At 40.8% G+C, this 18,550-nt stretch overlaps 1 protein-coding gene across 1 annotated transcript in view; it reads left to right on the forward strand.

The window, feature by feature from the left end:
• The window catches only part of LOC122804537 (JNK1/MAPK8 associated membrane protein), a gene marked incomplete at its 5' end in the record, with an annotated part of 343,239 nt that overhangs the window by 100,790 nt on the left and 223,899 nt on the right, over positions 1–18,550 (forward strand). Inside the window, one exon of the mRNA XM_044074462.1 lies at positions 12,524–12,730. Coding sequence (XP_043930397.1) covers positions 12,524–12,730 — 207 coding nt within the window. The remainder of the gene's footprint in view (positions 1–12,523; positions 12,731–18,550) is intronic.

An 18,550-nucleotide genomic window follows, 5' to 3' on the forward strand; every position in this document is an offset into this window, starting at 1 on the left:
AAAGACAGACAACACCACAGTAATGTGGTTATAAACAAGCAGAGGGGCACTCATTCTTACCCTCTTTGCAGACTAGCCATGACTTTGTGGGACACAGCATTGACTTACCAAGTGCACCTGCAGGCACAATTCCTGCCAGGAAGGAAAAATACTCTGGAAGACGACCTAAGCAGAAACCTCATGGATCCCCACGAGTGGCACCTGAATCCACAAGTCTTTAGTATTATAACAAGGAAATGGGGATGCCCGGACATAGATCTATTTGCCTCCCCTCACAACTATCAACTAAAAAGATTCTGTACAAGGATTTATCACAGACAAGCATGGAAAGTGGACGTCCTACCTTTTAGCTGGAAAAACCTATCAGTATACGCATTTCCCCCTCTGCCTGTCCTCCCCAAGGTACTCCTAAATGTCAGATAGGAGAAGCCAAGGATGATACTAATTGCCCCAGACTGGCCCAGTCAGTACTGGTATCCAATACTAAGATACCTCTTCTACTGTCCCAGCAAAACAATCAGATCCTGCACAGCCAACTCAGGACTTTAAACCTGGCAGCATGGTGGATAATGTAGTCATTCAAAACACACCTCTCAGTAAAGATGTGATGGATGTCATTTTGGAGGCCAGAAGGCCTAGTACTAGAAAATCTTATGCTGGAAAATGGACGAGATTTTCTGCTTGGAACCAGGCACAAGGAATTGATAGAGCTGTGCCAAACATTCCTCAGATTTTGCAATACTTAACTGAGACAAAGGTCTATCTTTTTCATCTATTAAAATTTATGCCTCTGCCATTTCGGCTCATTACAATTCAGAGCCACCAATTTTTTCTCATCACCTCAGAGGAGCCAGAAACTTAAGGCCTCCAAGAAGATCACCAATGCCTGCATGGGACCTCAACTATATCTTGGAAAAAACTCACCTTGCCATCTTTTGAGCCAGCTGCAATGGCTGATATAAAGTTTTTATCTTGGAAAACAGCTCTGCTCCTAGCAATAACTTCTGCAAGACGAGTTTCAGAGCTTCAGGCACTCATGGCAGTGGGACCTTTTATCGTTTTTTATCCAGACAGGGTCTCTCTGAGGACAAACCCAACATTTATGCCTAAGGTGGTGTCCAGTGTGGCTCTTAACCAAACTATTCATCTGCCAACTTTTTATCCAAATCCACAGAACAAGGGGGAGAGAATTCTGCATTCTTTGGACATTCACAGACAGCTTAGGTTCTACTTGGACAGAACCAAAGATGTCCTTCAAGGATGCATCTGCAGTCCTAACATATGGGTTGTCCTGCCTCAAGCAGCCCTTCGGTTGGCCGGATTCCAAAGTCTGGGTCTGGCCTCGGCTGATGTCGCACTTCACTCGACATCATAGCTGCTGTTTATTGGGTATAAAGGCATCAGCCGACGCCATTTTCCTCAGTCTTTCTTGCCGCGCGGTGCCCGAAGCAGAAGCTGTTCGCAAGTGCCAGTCGGTCAGATCCAGAGATTTCTACTACGAAGACTTCTAAAAAGCTAAGTACCCCGTTGGGGACTCTTTCTTGCCTCAGCCGATGTCAGACAAAGTAAATAATTGTTTAACTTGTGGGAAACAAATACCTCATAAGGATTTCCACTCTTACTGCCTTCCTTGCTTAGGCCCAGACCACGACGTATCAGCTTGTCTAGCCTGTGCTTCCTTCAACCGACGGACACTTAGACGTCGGTCGGAGTTTGCAGAGGAGTTTTTTGGTCCCGCTTTTGCATACAAAATGCCGTCGGAGACTCCGACTACTCAATTAGCTAAAAAGGGCAAGGAAAAGGACCGACATTCGCGGCCCGCCGTTTCGGCTGAAACCACGGTTAGGCCAACCGCGAATGTCTCGGTTTCGGCTGAAACCGAGCCCCCGGTTCTTCCTTTGGCCGAAAGCATGCTTCCGATAGCCGAGGCCTCACAGAGCATGGCTGAATCTGCTACTGAATTTACTGCTACAGAAGCAGGCACCCAGGATTTATCAGACACTATTCCTTTAGACATAACTACCCCTGCACGTGGGGCTGCTAGACCCCCTGCTTCCATGTCTATCAAGGCTTTTGCCAGGGCCAAGGCAGCAAAATCTTCTAAGGCCTTGCCTACCAAAACTCCTTCACATAGGCCTAACTCTAGTTCCCAAATACGCAGCCTGGCTGAGGATCTCATTTCTTTGATCAGAGGATCCCAACCTCACCCAGACAGGGCCTCTCAGCCCCCTCCAGACAAGAGGCCTAGGACTGAACCCCCGGAACCTGTCTCTACAGATTATTCCTCGGATGACTCAGACCTTTCAGACCCTCACGAAGGCCCATATTCTCCTTATGATGATTCTGATGCAGAAGACTCTATTCCTTCTGCTTCTCCTCCTGAAGAATTTTCCTTTGGGGAAACCTTGCATGCTATGAGGGAACACTTCCAATGGCAGGGCCAGGATTTTTCAGATTCAAGGAAAAGGCTAAGGACTTTTTTACACTTACCACAGCATAGGCCGTTAGCCATTCCGCCAATACTAACAGTTGTTGATGATGCATACAATGATGCCTGTACTGCTCCTGATTCTCTTCCTCCGGCCCCTGCCAAGCCAGACAGATATTACAGGGTCCCGGACACACACTACCATTTGTATAAGGCTCCTGCTGCAGACCCTGAAACCACTTCACAGGGCCCTAAAGGTGTGGCAGCTGCCTCTGCCAAAAACCCTCTTCCCTCTGAAAGGGAATCTAGAGCATTAGAGAAATGGGGTAAAAAGGTTTATACTTCTGCTACTCTTTCGGCCAGGGCCTTGAACTGTCAATTTCACATGATTCAGTACCAGGAATTTTTGTTAGACCAGCTAAATAAAAAACTATCTTCTCCTGAACCTTTAGACCGCAAGTCCCTTCAGGATTTGGTACATAACTCTCAGCAGGTCAGTAACCATTTCTTAAAATGTGGCTATGATGCACTGGAGGCTTCCTTTAGATCAGTGGTGACTGGAACAGTGATTCGAAGGCATGCCTGGTTAAAAGAACAATCCTTACCAGACCATGTTAAGTCAAAACTCCTAGATGCTCCCATGGAGAAACAAAGTTTGTTTGGCTCCCCTGCACAGGAGGTTCTAAAAAAGGTGGAAGAAAAAGCAAAATCTGTCCAAACAGTCAAGGATTTCTTACAGGTCCAACCTCCGAGGTTTAGCAGAAATTGGCCTTCGAAGAATTGGTCCTTTCCAGACAACTCTAGAGCACAGAGAGGCAGAAATAGACGCCCAAGAGGCAGAGGTCAATCTAGGGGTGCCTACAGGGGACGCCCGTGGCAACCTACCAACCAGAGAAGTACTGCCACAGAATCAACTACAACCACTTCCACAGGACAGACACAATGACTTGGCTCTAGTTCCACCTACCAGGGAACAACTGGAAGCACCCTTGGGCAGAAAACTAGCCTTATTCTCCGACAACTGGCATTACATTACAGGAGACAAATGGACTTTACAAACAATAGACAAGGGCTACAGGTTTCACTTCCATACTCTACCAAAAAAGAGAGGAATGCCAAACCTACCACCAAGCCAAAAAACAGACGCTCTAAGACAAATCAACAACTTACTAAGGATGAGAGCTATAGAAGAGGTGCCACCTATGGAACAAGGCCAAGGATTTTACTCCAGGCTTTTCCTTGTACCAAGGAAAGAAAATCAATGGAGACCTATTCTAGATTTGTCCGCACTGAACACATACCTCATTGTTCCAAAATTCAAAATGCTGACCCTCCAGCAACTTCTTCCCATGCTGGGCAAGGAGTCTTGGCTGGTGACTCTAGATCTCAAGGAGGCATACCTGCACGTCCCTATACGACCAGATTGCAGAAGACACCTCAGATTTCTTGCAGGATCAGAGCATTATCAATTCTCAGCATTGCCTTTTGGCTTATCTACTGCCCAGAGTATTCACGAAATGCCTGGCATCAGTAATTGCTCATTGCAGACTTCAGGAATTCAGATTTACCCATACCTGGACGACTGCCTAATACAAGCGGACAACAAGGCAAAATTAACAAAAGATTTGGAAAATGTCATACAACTGTTGCAAGCCTTGGGATACACAGTCAACATGCAAAAGTCAAGACTAGTACCATCCCAAAGGATAACATTCTTGGGTGCAGAATTAGACACATCAACTCAGATGGCTTTTCTCACAGAAGAAAACAAAAGCAACTACCAGTCTACTTCATGACATTAACAACACAAACTCAGCTTACTGCAAGGAAAGTCCTGCAAGCCCTGGGCTACATGGCATCCTGCATAATATTGGTTCCGCATGCCAGGCTGCATATGAGAAAGCTACAATGGTATCTAAGGAATGTATGGTCTCAACACAAGCACAGTCTAGAAGCCCAGATTCCAATAATTCCATGCCTGAAGCAAGAATTCCTGTGGTGGGCTCAGGCCTGTCAGTTGAACAGAGGCTTGCCTTTCCGCAAACCACATCCAAGCCAGACCATCACCACGGACGCCTCAGACCTAGGATGGGGGGCACACATGGTGGACAAGTGTATACAAGGCCTATGGACCCAAGACCAGCTGAATCTACACATAAATCTAAAGGAGATGCTGGCAGTGAAACATGCGATCCAGGCATTCAGACCACTCCTTCAACAGGGTCATCTGCTGATAAGGACAGACAATACCACAGTCATGTGGTACATCAACAAACAGGGAGGTACACATTCATATCCTCTATGCCGGATGGCAATGGACCTGTGGAATGTGGCCCTGAACCTCAACATTCAACTTCAGGCCAGATTTGTACCAGGAAAAGAAAATTCTCTAGCAGACACCTTAAGCAGAACTACCACGGATGCTCACGAATGGATGCTGCATCCAGATATCTTCAAAGCCATAACAAAGAAATGGGGACTACCACAAATAGACCTGTTTGCCTCCCCACACAATCATCAATTGAAGAAATTCTGCACAAGAGCATACCACCCTCTTGCTTGGAGGGTGGACTCCCTTTCCTTCAGCTGGAAAAACCTGACAGCATATGCATTTCCACCTCTTCCCTTGATGTACAAAGTTCTACTGAAGATCAGAGAGGATCAGCCAAGGGTAATTCTGATAGCTCCAGACTGGCTGAGGCAACATTGGTACCCGCTACTGAGAAGCATGTCTTGGACACACGCATGGCATCTACCTCTATGTCCCTTACTACTAACACAGGACAACTACAAGATCCTACATCCAAACTTGAAAACACTGCAGCTAGCTGCTTGGAATATTGCATAAAACAAAATAACCCAGGTTTATCTCAGAGGGTTAAGGACATTATCCTGGAGGCACGCAGACCCTCCACAAGGAAGACTTACTCAGCCAAGTGGAAAAGATACCTCATTTGGAGTGCAGCAAAGGGAGAAAATGTCTCATTGGCAAACATAGCACACATCCTGGAATATTTAGCAGAGCTGTTCCACAATGGCCTGTCTTACTCCTCCATTAAGATTCATGCATCAGCAATTTCAGCAGAATACAACATGGATCCTCCTGTCTTCTCTCATCCTCTACTCAGGCAGTTCTTGAGAGGAATCAAAATGTAAAGCCTCCAAGGAAACCACCTTTACCTACATGGGATCTCAACTTTGTGCTGGAAAAGTTAACACTTCCCCCTTTTGAACCAGCAGCAACAGCAGAGTTACAATTCTTGTCTTGGAAAACTGCTTTCCTGCTAGCAATTACTTCAGCAAGAAGGGTATCTGAGTTACAGGCATTAATGGCAGCACAACCCTTCCTTATCTTCCATCAGGACAGAGTCTCTCTGAGAACTAACCCTACCTTTATGCCAAAAGTGGTCTCCAGAGTATCATTGAACCAAGCGATTCATTTACCTACATTCTTCCCCAACCCACAGAACAGGGGGGGAAAGACTGCTACATACCTTGGATGTGCACAGACAATTACGCTACTATCTGGACAGAACTAAGACCAGCAGAAAAACTGACCAGCTTCTGGTAGCATATGCAACAGGAATGCAAGGGAAAGCAATTTCAAAACAGACAATCTCAAAATGGATAGGAAATTGCATTCGATTTTGCTACTCTTTTCATGGAAAGACAACTCCTGATAATATCAGACCTCATTCCACAAGAGCTACAGCCACCACTATAGCTTTCCTACGAGGAGTGGCTACCAAGGACATTTTAGAAGCTGCTACTTGGAGCTCCGTGCATACATTTGCCAAGCATTACAATCTTCCCTTATACTCTAGATCCCGAGCAGGTTTTGCAACTGCTGTTTTGCAAGGGATCTTAACTACACCATCTTTATCTTAGTGCCTCCTCCCCCAGTTTGGCTATGGTATTCTACCCATATGTTAGGACTGCAGATGCATCCTTGAAGGACATAGTACAGTTTTGTACCTACCATAAATGTAGATGTCCGATAGGTATGCATCTGCAGTCAGGATTACCCACCCTCCTTCCCCTCTGTGGTATTCCTAGGGTATTTACCCCTCTTTTAGCCAGCTGGGGGAATCTATTATGGTGTATTTGTTTGTATATGTGTGTATATATATATATATATATATATATATATATATATATATTTTTTTTTTTATATTGTTTGCTCTCTACTGTTTGGAATTATTTGCATTTATCCAAATTTAGCCTTACTAGAGGGCACCTGGCATCTGGGGCAAGAAACACTGAGGAAAATGGCATCGGCTGATGCCTTTATACCCAATAAACAGCAGCTGTGACGTCGGGTGAAGTGCAACATCAGCCGAGGCCAGACCCAGACTTTGGAATCCGGCTGACCGAAGGGCTGCCTGAGGCAGGACAAAACCCATATGTTAGGACTGCAGATGCATACCTATCGGACATCTACATTTATGGTAGGTACAAAACTGTACTTTTTCCGAAAGACAGAACAATTACTAGTGGCATATGCTGCAGCATCACAAGGAAAGCCTATCTCAAAGCAGACTATTTCAAAGTGGATAGGCCACTGCATTCGTTTCTGCTACTCACACCATAGCAAGCCAGTGCCTAAGGGCATTAGGCCACATTCAACCAGAGCTGCAGCCACTTCAGCAGCCTTTCTCAGGGGAGTACCAAGCAAGGACATTTTAGAGGCTGCTACTTGGAGTTCAGTGCACATCTTTACCAAGCACTATCATCTGCTACTCTACTCTAAATCCAGGGCAGGCTTTGCCACTGCAGTTCCGCAGGACCTCATAGCTGCTCCTAATGCTGTTTAGCTCCAGCCTCCCATCCATAGCTTTGGGACTCTAACCAAATGTAATGACTGCAACAGTGAAACACGAAGAACATAGTACAGTTGTGTACACTTAACCTTAAATGTAGATGTTCAAGTGTATTCACTGTTGCAGTCCAGGTTACCCAACCGCCATCCTCCTTTTCTTCTGATGGAACCTATCTATCCTTCTCTGATTTATACAACCTATGTGATGTATTTGCTTGTAGATGAAGGTAAAGTTTATATTGGTGCATGTATTTATATGCATATAAATTTTGGCTGCCCTTTTAGGGGGCAAGAAAAACTAAAGAAAATGGCGTTGAATGCATCTTTTATACCCCTGACAACCTGACATCAGGGAAGGGGTGACAGCGGCCGACGCAGGACCCAGGACTTTGGAATTCAGGCCGACGAGTGCAGCCTGCCAGCAGGATTACCCTAATGTAATGACTGCAACAGTGAATACACTCAAACATCTACATTTATGGTAAGTGTACACAACTGTACTTTTCCTCCTTTGAGGCACTCCGATAGACTTGCCCAAAAGGATGTTGTGACCCAGGGGCCACTGTAGAGGAGCATGAGAGGATGAAGGAAGTGGCACCAATTCCATTGCAGATGTTAAATTTGACTGAAGACAATTTAGGACTTGTTGATTCTGTTATTGATGTGGATTTTTATTTGTTAGAAAGTCTTGATGGCTCACCAACTGCACATGTATTTAATGATTTTAAATTATTCAACTATAGCAAGTTAAAGATTGAGGCTAAGCATCTTGCTTTATTTAGTAAAGGTTTTACTTTTGTACTTCCTACCTTTTTTAAGATGTAGCTGATCTGTTGATTGATGTAAAACTATTTATTAGAAAACTGAATCTCAAAGTTATGTATCATGAAAGACCGAATGCTGAAATGCATAGGGGTAGTTTTGTTATAGCCAGAACATTTGATCCATCACTACACGCTAAGCTACAGCTATATGAAAAATTCTGTGAAAATGACCTCAAAAATTATTGAAACAACCTTGCTATGCATACTTCAGAAATTTGTCCATAGAGGAGAAGGAATTACTGGAGGTTTTGTACAGTGATTGTGAGCTAAGAATTATGGAACCAGATAAGGGTGGGGGTGTGGTTTTGATGGATGCATTAGAGGATATGGCTAGGATGTTTAAGCTCCTTAACAATAAATTTCGCTGTACCAGGATATCTAGAAATGAAATCAACATAGCTATCACAGGATAGAGCTGTTCCTCAAGGATCTTTGGGATCAGGATGGCATTAATTATAATTTGTTTCAATTTCTGAAAGTTGAAGAAGCTGTTATACCAGCAGTCTTTGGCATCCGTAAAGTGCACAAAGATCTAAATGACCCACCCTGTCCATCCCATTGTCTCTGCAGTTGGCTCTTAAGTTACATCCATTTGCACTGTTTATTGATGGTTCTTTAAAGAATTTTTTCTAGGAACATAGTTATGTGCTACATGACTCTTGGGATTTTCTAAGGAGCATTAATCAAAGCTGTTACAATGATTCATTGATGTTATTGATTTGTTTTCTTCAATTCCACATGTTATTGATCTTGAGTGGTTTATAAAAATGACAAAAAGCACCAAATAGGAACAAATAAAGGAGTCCAAGGTGATGCACAGCAAACAGCAACCTTTAATAAAACATTGAGCACTTTCGTCCTGGTAGAATGGACTTCATCAGAATATTTTTGTAAACAAACATAACACAAAATATACCCTTTACCAATCAGGTAACCAGTTGAATTGTCCAATCACTTGTATCCCAAACAATAAAAGTTAATGACCTGCCTTATTACAAAATTAACCCATTCCTTCTTACAAATAATTCCTACTTTGTACAAATAAATTGTTCTTGAATGGTTTAGAGAAGCCTGTCTAATTCACTGCAAGATACCACCCAACAGTACTGACATCCTTGTAGAACTTATGGATTTGGTTTTGTCTAATAACATTTTGTACTTTGAAGTTGAATATTTTAAGCAAGTGTCTGGTGTTGCTATGGGGGTGGCTTGCGCCCCTGTATATGTGAATATCATACTTTGGTTTTAGGAGCAGATCATGGTTTTTGGCTCTTATTTTACTAGCCATATAGTAACATACTTTCACTTCCTGGACGATATTTTTGTTGTGTGGAAAGGTAGAGTTTTAGAATTAAAGTTTGCAGAGTTCGTCAGTTCTTATACTAGCTTTTTAAAATGTGCTTTTTCATACTCCCTGGAGACTATTAATTATCTGGACTTTAAGTTAACTAAGGATAGTGTTAACCAAAAATTTGTGCCTGTCCCCTGTAGAAAACCAACTTAATCCAACACATTTGTACATTTCAAGAGCAATCACCCCTTACCATGGAAAAAAGCGTAGTTAAGGGGCAAATGGTACGTATCTCTAGAATTACATCTATTGCCGTACTTTTTTTTTTTTTTTTTTGCAGAAATTGATAAGCTTCTTCAGATGTTCTTGGAGAGAAGTTATCCATTTGATAAGTTACAGTATGTTAGAGATGAAGTTTGTAGAAAATGTGGTGAGAATTTTGCCCCTTTGGGTAAAGGTCTTGTTGAAGTTCTACATAAAGAAAAACCTTCCACATTTGAGTATACTATGGTTTTTAAGTATGGTTCTTGGACTCGTATTATAAAGAAAATTATGACAGAGAATTGGAAAGTGGTCACTCACAACTGTATTTTTTCAATTTTGTGTGCCAACCACAGATTTATTTAAGAGGCACCTAAATTTAAAGGAAAGGTTTGAATTAATATCTAATAGAAGTGTTCCTACAGCTAACTGAAGCAACAAAAGGATGTTTAAATGTGGACGCTGCCCACAATATAAATATATTTTTGTAGGGCAAACACTACAACTTATTATTCAGTATAAATTTAAGTCACCACATACTTGTGATTGTGATTCTGCAAGGGTTGTCTACATTGCCTTTTGTGACCACTATCATGTTCACTATATAGGTAAAACTGAAAGACAGTTGAAACGTCTCATTTATGAGCATATATATGACATTAGAACATTAAATGAGAATAACTCTTTATATAAACATAAAACTCTCCTGTCAGGACCACAAGATCTTTTTATTTTTTTGTGCTGGAACAAATATTTCCTAGTATTAGGGGTGGACACTGGGAGTTGAAATTAGAACAATCTGAATTAAAATAGCAACTTAAATGAGTAAGCTAATAAGTTGCTAGGTCTAGAGTATGCCATTTCTATAAGTAGTATTTTAAAGGTGCGAGCCTCAAGATTGTAATAAAATTTTTAGTTTTTATGACATAAATATATAAAAGACTTATTTTAAAGCTACATAAATAAATAATGATGTTTAAATGTTTTTCAGTTGCTGTGATACTGTGATCTGTTGCTTCAAGTCATGTGTTTGTCTTAGTGGAATATTTCATCTTTGATTTTTTTTCATTAACCAAACGTTCTGAGGAAGTTGCGGTTATTTGGAACTAAAGTGCTTAACGTTTGGTGTGTATTAAAGTGTTTATTAATGGTCATGCTTTGATTCCGTGGTCTTTTTTTCAAATGGCCCCTTAGGCTGTTGAGTCTTTTGTTATAATTCTTGTGTATGCCTTGCTGTCCGAAGTTATATGGTTATTTAGTTTATTTTTACTTCAGTTGTGCTCCATCATTGGTTAATAGTGATTTTATACAGCATTGCAGTTTGTAAGAGGAGTTTTGTTTGAGAATATTTGACAACACTGCTTTCCAGAAAATATATTTATCTAGTTTCTTTGACTTTCTGTTTTGGAAGATCCTTAGTGGTAGTTATTTCAGCTAGGAGGTGTCAGGGTTGCATGCCCTTATGTATGCTGTACTTTACAGTTTGCCATAAAGATTAAGCTTCCTTCTTTTTATCCCTGTCTTGTTCAGTGGAAGCAGATTTTGTGTAGACTGGATCCTATAAGGCAAAATACAGCTGGAGATCTGCTGTACTCATTCTGTGTCACCAGTCAATGGAACTTCCTGCCTATCCCACTAAAATAAGGATAGGTGTTCATCTAGTTTTAAGCCCAACCTAAAACAGCACCTAGACTCCTCCTGGCTGTGTTCTTGTTCACACCCTTACTGACTCTCTCTCACACTGTCTCAGATCTCTAGACTATCACTAACCCCTAATTTTCCAGCTCTCCTACCCTATCCTGTAAATGTAAATAAATCCTATCTATATTTATAACTGTATACTGCTTTTTATTGCTCCTTTGTAAATGAAGCTTGTATATGTAAATGCAACCTGATTATTGTTGTAACAGACTCCTGCAGAAATCAAACTGCATTAACCTCTGTGTTGATTGTATTACCCATTGGATGGTTCTTAAACCCCCATTGTTACTGCTAAACTGATTATTTTTTTCTCTGTAAATTCTTTGTAATTCCAGTGGAGCGTTTCTCTCTTCGGGTCTCTGCTGAAAATAGGCCTAGAGTGCCCAGTCAGACCATCCTAGTAAACAGGCAATAAATTAAATTGAGCAGCTGATTGTATCATTTACTGTAAACACATTGGCCATCTTAGTGGGCAGCACATAGTATCAGCTAGATCAGCAAATGGATAGCTTTCTGATTTGCTTCTGAAGGTGAACTTTTATAAGGAGCAGTTGCGTTCATACTGTTGTTGCATTGGTTACTTCAGTTATTTTTTCCCCTTAGAGGGGGAGACCTTTTCAGCTATGGGAAAGTCAGCAGCATAGTCATTTCTCCAGAAAGAGGCAATTTTCTATTTACCACCAAGATGATGAGGAGATGGAATCTGACCTTGTTTGACTTTTGATTTGAGGAAACCCTTTTTTGTTCTGTTCTGCTCTGCTCTCTTGCCATGAAACAGAAGAGATTAAGGAGTTAGTTTTTGCATGGTTTCCAATATCTGACTAGTTGCAGTGAGAAGAGAGGTGGTGTGCCTGCATACATTATGTAGCAGCCTATCCTATGGTTTAGGTTTATGTGTTGCTCAAGTGTTTATAGAATTTATGAGCAAACTCCATGCTGAGTACTTGGGTAACCTGTCTGTATTGTAAAGTAAGACATTTTCTTCATCTGCTATTATAAAGAGTACCTCACAGCTCTGTATTTATTCATAATTGTAGATGAAATATATACATGCATTCTTGCTAATGAGTTGGAAACCATAAAACTTAAGTATTATTGAGCTTGTCTTTTTATGTGTTTTGTAAATCACCATCATGTAGAAGAGCATTGTAGAAGTTCAGAAAATGGTTATGTAATTTTATTTGTTTTTGCTTTCACAGCTCCAGTGCTGTACTTCAGTTGATTACTGCTTTGTTGGAATGCATTGTCGCTGCTGTTGTCACTTTGCTAGTGAGTGATCCAGTGGGTACACTGTCCATCCACTCTTGCAAGGTGGACATGCTGTCTGACTGGTATACAATGCTTTACAATCCCAGCCCAGATTACATCACAACTCTGCACTGTACGCATGAAGCTGTATATCCTTTGTAAGTCACTGGAATGTTTTTGTTGCATTGGTCTTGGAAAACCTAAATGTGTGAACCTCAACAGTGGAAGTTCTTTGCAGATAGAATTATCTTTTTCTTTTTTTATTCTATTGTAACACTATCCTGTCTGGAAGGAGAGCAGTGGTGAAAAGATTCTGGTATTCCTTTCTTACTGAATATAGGTTTCTGTGTTTGTACTGGTTTCACTCATGTTGGTTGTTAGCAGCCTACAAATGTTGTATTAATATTTTAAGTAGTTACTAGTACTATATTGCAATAGTATGATGTTGTGTTGTGATACAGAAGTAAAGAGGGAGGGTACTGCCTGTTTTATCACCTTTTCGGATATTCATACTACTCATTCTGTAGTAGGAAAAAGGCCCAGACATACCAGCCAAACTGTTTTCACTGCATGCAGTTGAAATGGTTTTATGGTGTAATGTGCCATTTTGTGTAGTAGATTTTTTTTCTTTCATTGGTATTTTATAGAATGCTGTACTAAAACTAGTATAATAATCTTGTTTTCTTGTTAAACACAGTAAATGATTAGTAAAAAAAATATGCAGGTATTATAAATTTAAAAGCATTGTTAACTTGGGAGTCACTGCCTCAAGTCTCACCCTATAGCAATATATTCATATGTCAGTCATAAAAGTAAAAATTGTTCATCAAATGCTGCAGCCATAGTTTCATTGATTTGTTATTCTTTTCTTGCCTACAGAAATATGTATTAGCACATTAAGTGTTGTCTGCACCTCTTGATCTTTTCCTGCTCATTTGCAAATTTGTTCCAGCACAAGTCATATCAGACTAAATTGCTTTGAAATATTTTTGAGAAGTAAATTGTGTTACAGCAAACATTTCAGTCACAGCATGGGCCACACAGCTCAAGTACAGCAGTTTCAGAAGGTTGGTATCTGTCACTGTCATCTTATGTAAATGAGTTATACAACAGGGGTATGAATAAACGCAATCAACAAAAGTAAGTGTGCACCCTCTAACTAGACGCATAACTTTGGTTGGGGCAACAAGTGATAATGTGTCGTCATTATTTTCTTCACAGTCTTCAGAAGTGTATTTATTATCGTCTTCCTCAAATTGTCTTTCCAGATTTTCCTCAAAGTACTCAGTGGTGTCCCTGGATGGATGATGAATTGACTTCTATTAATGCAATTAGCACTGTAGCATAAAACCTTGGATATCTTAGATAGTCCTTTGAGATAGTGCACTTCTATTTTGCATGTGACTAAACACTGAGAGACATCTATTTTGCATGTGACTAAACACTGAGAGACATTCACAGAAACTGCCACCTTTAAAAAAAAGTTGACATTACACTTCATTGACTGACACAGAAAAATCAAAAGCATCGTTTTTGCAAGGAACAAGCACCTCTATATCCTCATGTGAGGAGCTGTGCCCCCACATCTTTAAATGTGACAACACTGGGATTACACAGCCTTGAGGGTAAGGCAAAACTTCCTTACCCTCACTGTTCCTTGATCTCTTTCTGTTAAGTAGTCTTTTGACAAAACCGAGGAATAGATGACATGAGCTAGAAGATATTCCCATTTCATCCAAACAGGACATGACAAAACAGAAATGAACTTGTCCTTATGTGTCTGCTTCTTCTGTGGTTTCTTTTGTAAACTTGTGAAGAAAAGTGTATTTCCTGGGTAGTAAGGGAAGTAGAATTTTTTTTGTTATAAAAAAAACATTACAGTGTTTTAGTACTTTGTCGATTGACCTAGAGACCCAATGCCTTAAATTATTGCCACAAGCTGCTACGGCAGCCAGCCAAGAAAAGGGACAAAAAACTCCGGTCTGATTCAGCTGCTGTCTTGCCTCCGCTGGATGTCTCTCTCAAGGGTGGTGAAAGCCCATAGGATCATCCTGTTGTTGTCTTGGATTCCTCTGCTGCAACCATGTCAGTAACCGGCATGGATTCAACTTGTGACACGTCCTCAAAGGCTTTGCAAACGTCCACTCCAGATGTTGAGGGGGAATCTTGGCTGATTATATCTGAGGGACTGAGAGGGATACTGAAAATCCTAGTTCAGGAGGAGATTTCTGCTACGTTGTTTGAGTGTCGACAAGGCTCTGAACCTCCTAAGATTTTTCAGGTGGACGTCCCTCAAAAGAAGAAGAAGAAAAAAAGCATATTTCCCCTGCTGTTAAAGATCATTGATGCAAATGACAGGTTTTTACCCAGGAGTTGTTTAATGCTTTAATGGCCTTAAAACCTCCTCGAGGAGTTTCTGTGCCTACTCCTCTCTGGTCATCTACTCCTCTTAAGAGGCACAGGGAGCAGGAATGTTCTGAAGAGGATTTGGATTCTGGGGAAGAGTCTTTGTTATATTCTTCTCAAATCCCCTTCTCCACTGGATTATGGATCTGAGAAGGAAACTTCTATTAGTCCAGACTCTTCCTTTGGGGAAATAATGGAATATTTCAAATTGGACTGCTTTCAGGTTTCTGATATTTAAAAGAGGCATTATAAACTCCTCCATATGGAGTCTCCCAAACCTTCTGCTCTACCTCCAATCTTGGCTGCCCTCTTAGATACCTTTTTGGCAGCCTCTGTTGCCCCTAATTCGCAACCTCTGGCTCCTAAGAAACCTGACAGATTTTTGCAAGACGCCTGATAATTTTAAGTTTTTGTACAAATGTTATTCTGCTGATCCTTTGTATTGTGACCTTCTAAACTTTTGCCATCCACTAAACTACTTCCTTCTGATAAGTGCAGTAGAGCTGTGGAACGGCCAGACAAAAAGGTATATATTACTGCTACCCTGGCTTTTAGGGCTATTAATTACCAAACTCATATGACCACTTATGTTTTAGCCCTTCTTTCTTAAGCTTTTTCAGGCAACCTCTGACCTTCCTGATTCGGAAGGGAAGGCCTCTGCCCTTTCTTTACCAGGTTCTACCTCTCAAGTGACTTGCCACTCTATTAAATGTAATTATAATGCTTCTGATGCTTCCTCTAGGGCTGCTGAATCTGGTTTTGTTTTGAGACATTATTCTTGGCTTCATCTTCAGCCCTTACCTGACGCTATTAAGACTAAATTATCGGATGCTTCTCTTGATAATAAGTACCTTTTTGGTTTTGCTGCTGCTGAGTTTTTTTAAGTCCCTCCAGGATAAAGGCAAGGCCTTACAGGAATTGAAACATATTTTTGTATATCCTTCCCCTAACTTCCAGAGGAATTTTCCATCTAAATCTGCTTTTGTATGCAGACAGCCTCGCCGTCCTCCCAAAGGTAAAAAGGGTTCTAGGCGTGTACCCCCTGCTAAGTCTACTCAGACTCCTACTTCTCAGAAGCCTGACCAGGGTAAGGAGTAACAGTTGTAGGTTGAGTGCCTATTTCACAATTGTTTCTCACTGTAGAAACAGTAAGATTTTAAAACTGATCTTGATACATAGTCAATGTCTGTATTCAGCAGAAGATGTTCGGTTTTGTGAGGGAGAGATGAGGCGCAGGTGCAAATCCCGATGGAAGATAGGTAGTCTCTCTTAGTGAGGTTTTAAAAGGCATCAAGGTTATGAGTAGTGCTTATAGTTATTGATTTGGCATACCATGCTTTGGCTACAGAACAGGAGTACAGAAGCTGACCAGCTGGTAGGTTTGGTTTTAGTACAGTCAGAAGGTGCTGATTCTTGGGTCTGAGAGGCCTGGTTGGATGGTAGAAACTGAAAATCGGGTTGAGAGCAGGGCAGTCTTATAGTTTAAAGATAATTTTATGTGCCATTGTTAGTTGCAGGTAGGAAGGGCATTGACGTAGTTTTAACCAGTTCAGAGAGTATAGAGCTATACAGTGATGGGTATGATGTTTGGTGTTAGTACCAGATTTTGTTGTAGCAAGACTCAAGTTTAGATTTTAGAGAGGATTAAAGATTGATAAACAGTGAAGTACTGTACAAGAGAGAGGGTAGTAGGTAAGTTGAAGTTTGAACTTGTTTTGTGGTGGAGTTGAGGAAGGATTTATGCCTATAGTGGATGCCTAGCTTTTGGTGAGTTTTGCTGATGTTATGGTAAATGTATAAGTCAAATTTCATGTTTTCATCTGTTATTGCTCGTAAGATTTTTGTGTGGGAAGCTACCTCAGTTGTCTTGTTACTATAGGAAAGTATAGTGAAATTGGCTTTTTACAGGGGTATTCTTCCTAGGAGTGAATATCATGAACTTTGGTTTTGCTTGGGTTAAGAGAGAGTGATTGTTATACATCCAAGTCTCTGTAGAGGTGAAGGGTAATTGATTTATGTGTTGCAGCTCAGAAATTGAATTAATGGAGCATATAATAGTCTAGTCATCTGCATATTGAATGTGTGACCCTTGACCTGTTGAAGAATGAAAACTGTTGAGTAATATGCTGAATAGGAGGGGTCCAAGTATGGAGCCTTGGGGAAACCTCAGTAGGGTTGTTGAGATATGGAGAAGGGAGAGCTTTGCCATTTAACACCCTGTGGTCTGTCTTTTAAGTAGCTTGAGAATCAGTTAAGAGAAGAGGGGGAGAGACCAGTCTTAAAAAGCTAGCTTAGGAGTAAAGAGTGGGAGACTGTCAAATGCGTTTGAGAGCCCTAGGTATAGGGAGGAGACAATTTTTCCAGAGTCTCGGGCTCTGTTAATTGTGCCCATAAAAGATAAGAGGGTGATTGTGGTGCTGTGATCTGGCCTGAGTCTGTGTTGTATGGGAGATAGGATTTGTTTTTTGTCACTTTCGTGTCGGTACATGAATAAACAAGTCTTTGTGGGTTCTGTTTAATCATCTTTATTTTATACAAACGCATCACTATAGAGGTTCGCTGACTATTTATTTATTTTATTTTATTTATCATTTGTTGACCGGGAAAGTCCGACTAGGTTCCACAGAGCCTGTTTTCAGCGGAGGCCCGGGGAGAAATGCTCCAGACTCAAGGCTCAAGACTATAACTTAAGTAACTTATATACAAACTATCAACTGCAATCATACATGCTCACTCACTGGCTGCTTCTCCAGAATGGCACTAAGGATTGCACGTGTCTACAATTTATATGTGCACGCACAACTTCTTATGCTTCTTAAAGACATGGCACACATGTTACACTCTGATTTGCATCCTCCCTCTTTGAGAAATAGATTATGCAATTTGTCATAAGATTATTTGGCATGAAGAAATCACAGGTAATCTATAGAGATGCATTATACAATACTAAGTACGCGTGTACACACACACACACACACACACATATTATATTTATATATATATATATATATATATATATATATATATATCCACACAATCAAGTCCATGTTGCTGCGTATTTCACACTAGGCTTAGAAACCCGTCCATATCGTGTGACTTAAAACTGGGAATTAGATTTAGCAACTGGAACAGTTTCTGCAAAATTGTTAACTTGTGGAATGTTCAAATCACTTTCCGGAAATCAGACTTTTGAACACATTCTGGTCTGGAAACAGTGTCTGACTCATTCTTTGACGTAGAGTTTGCATCACAGATACAATGTTGTGACTGCAACAATGTTAAATGTGGTACAGGAAGAAGATATCTGCAATTCCTTCTATATACTCCACACCCTCGGAGTCTACCAAATAATATCTTGGCTCAACACAGGTGCAAGTAACTTGTCCTATTCGATCAAAACCTTTTGCTGTCTGGATTTGTACCATTTCTCCTTCCCTCAACAGATGAAGAAATCTGCTCGATCTGTCATTACTAGATTTCTGGATGTTCCGCTTCGTAAACAATTGAGCCTTGATGGTTTTAGTGTTAGTTTTAGGCTGCAACAAACTGGATGAAATAGCATAGTTCTAGTT

This window comes from Protopterus annectens, chromosome 6.part0 (genome assembly GCF_019279795.1).
Source record: "Protopterus annectens isolate FY-2018-M chromosome 6.part0, PAN1.0, whole genome shotgun sequence".
NCBI classification, from domain to species: Eukaryota; Metazoa; Chordata; order Ceratodontiformes; family Protopteridae; genus Protopterus; species Protopterus annectens.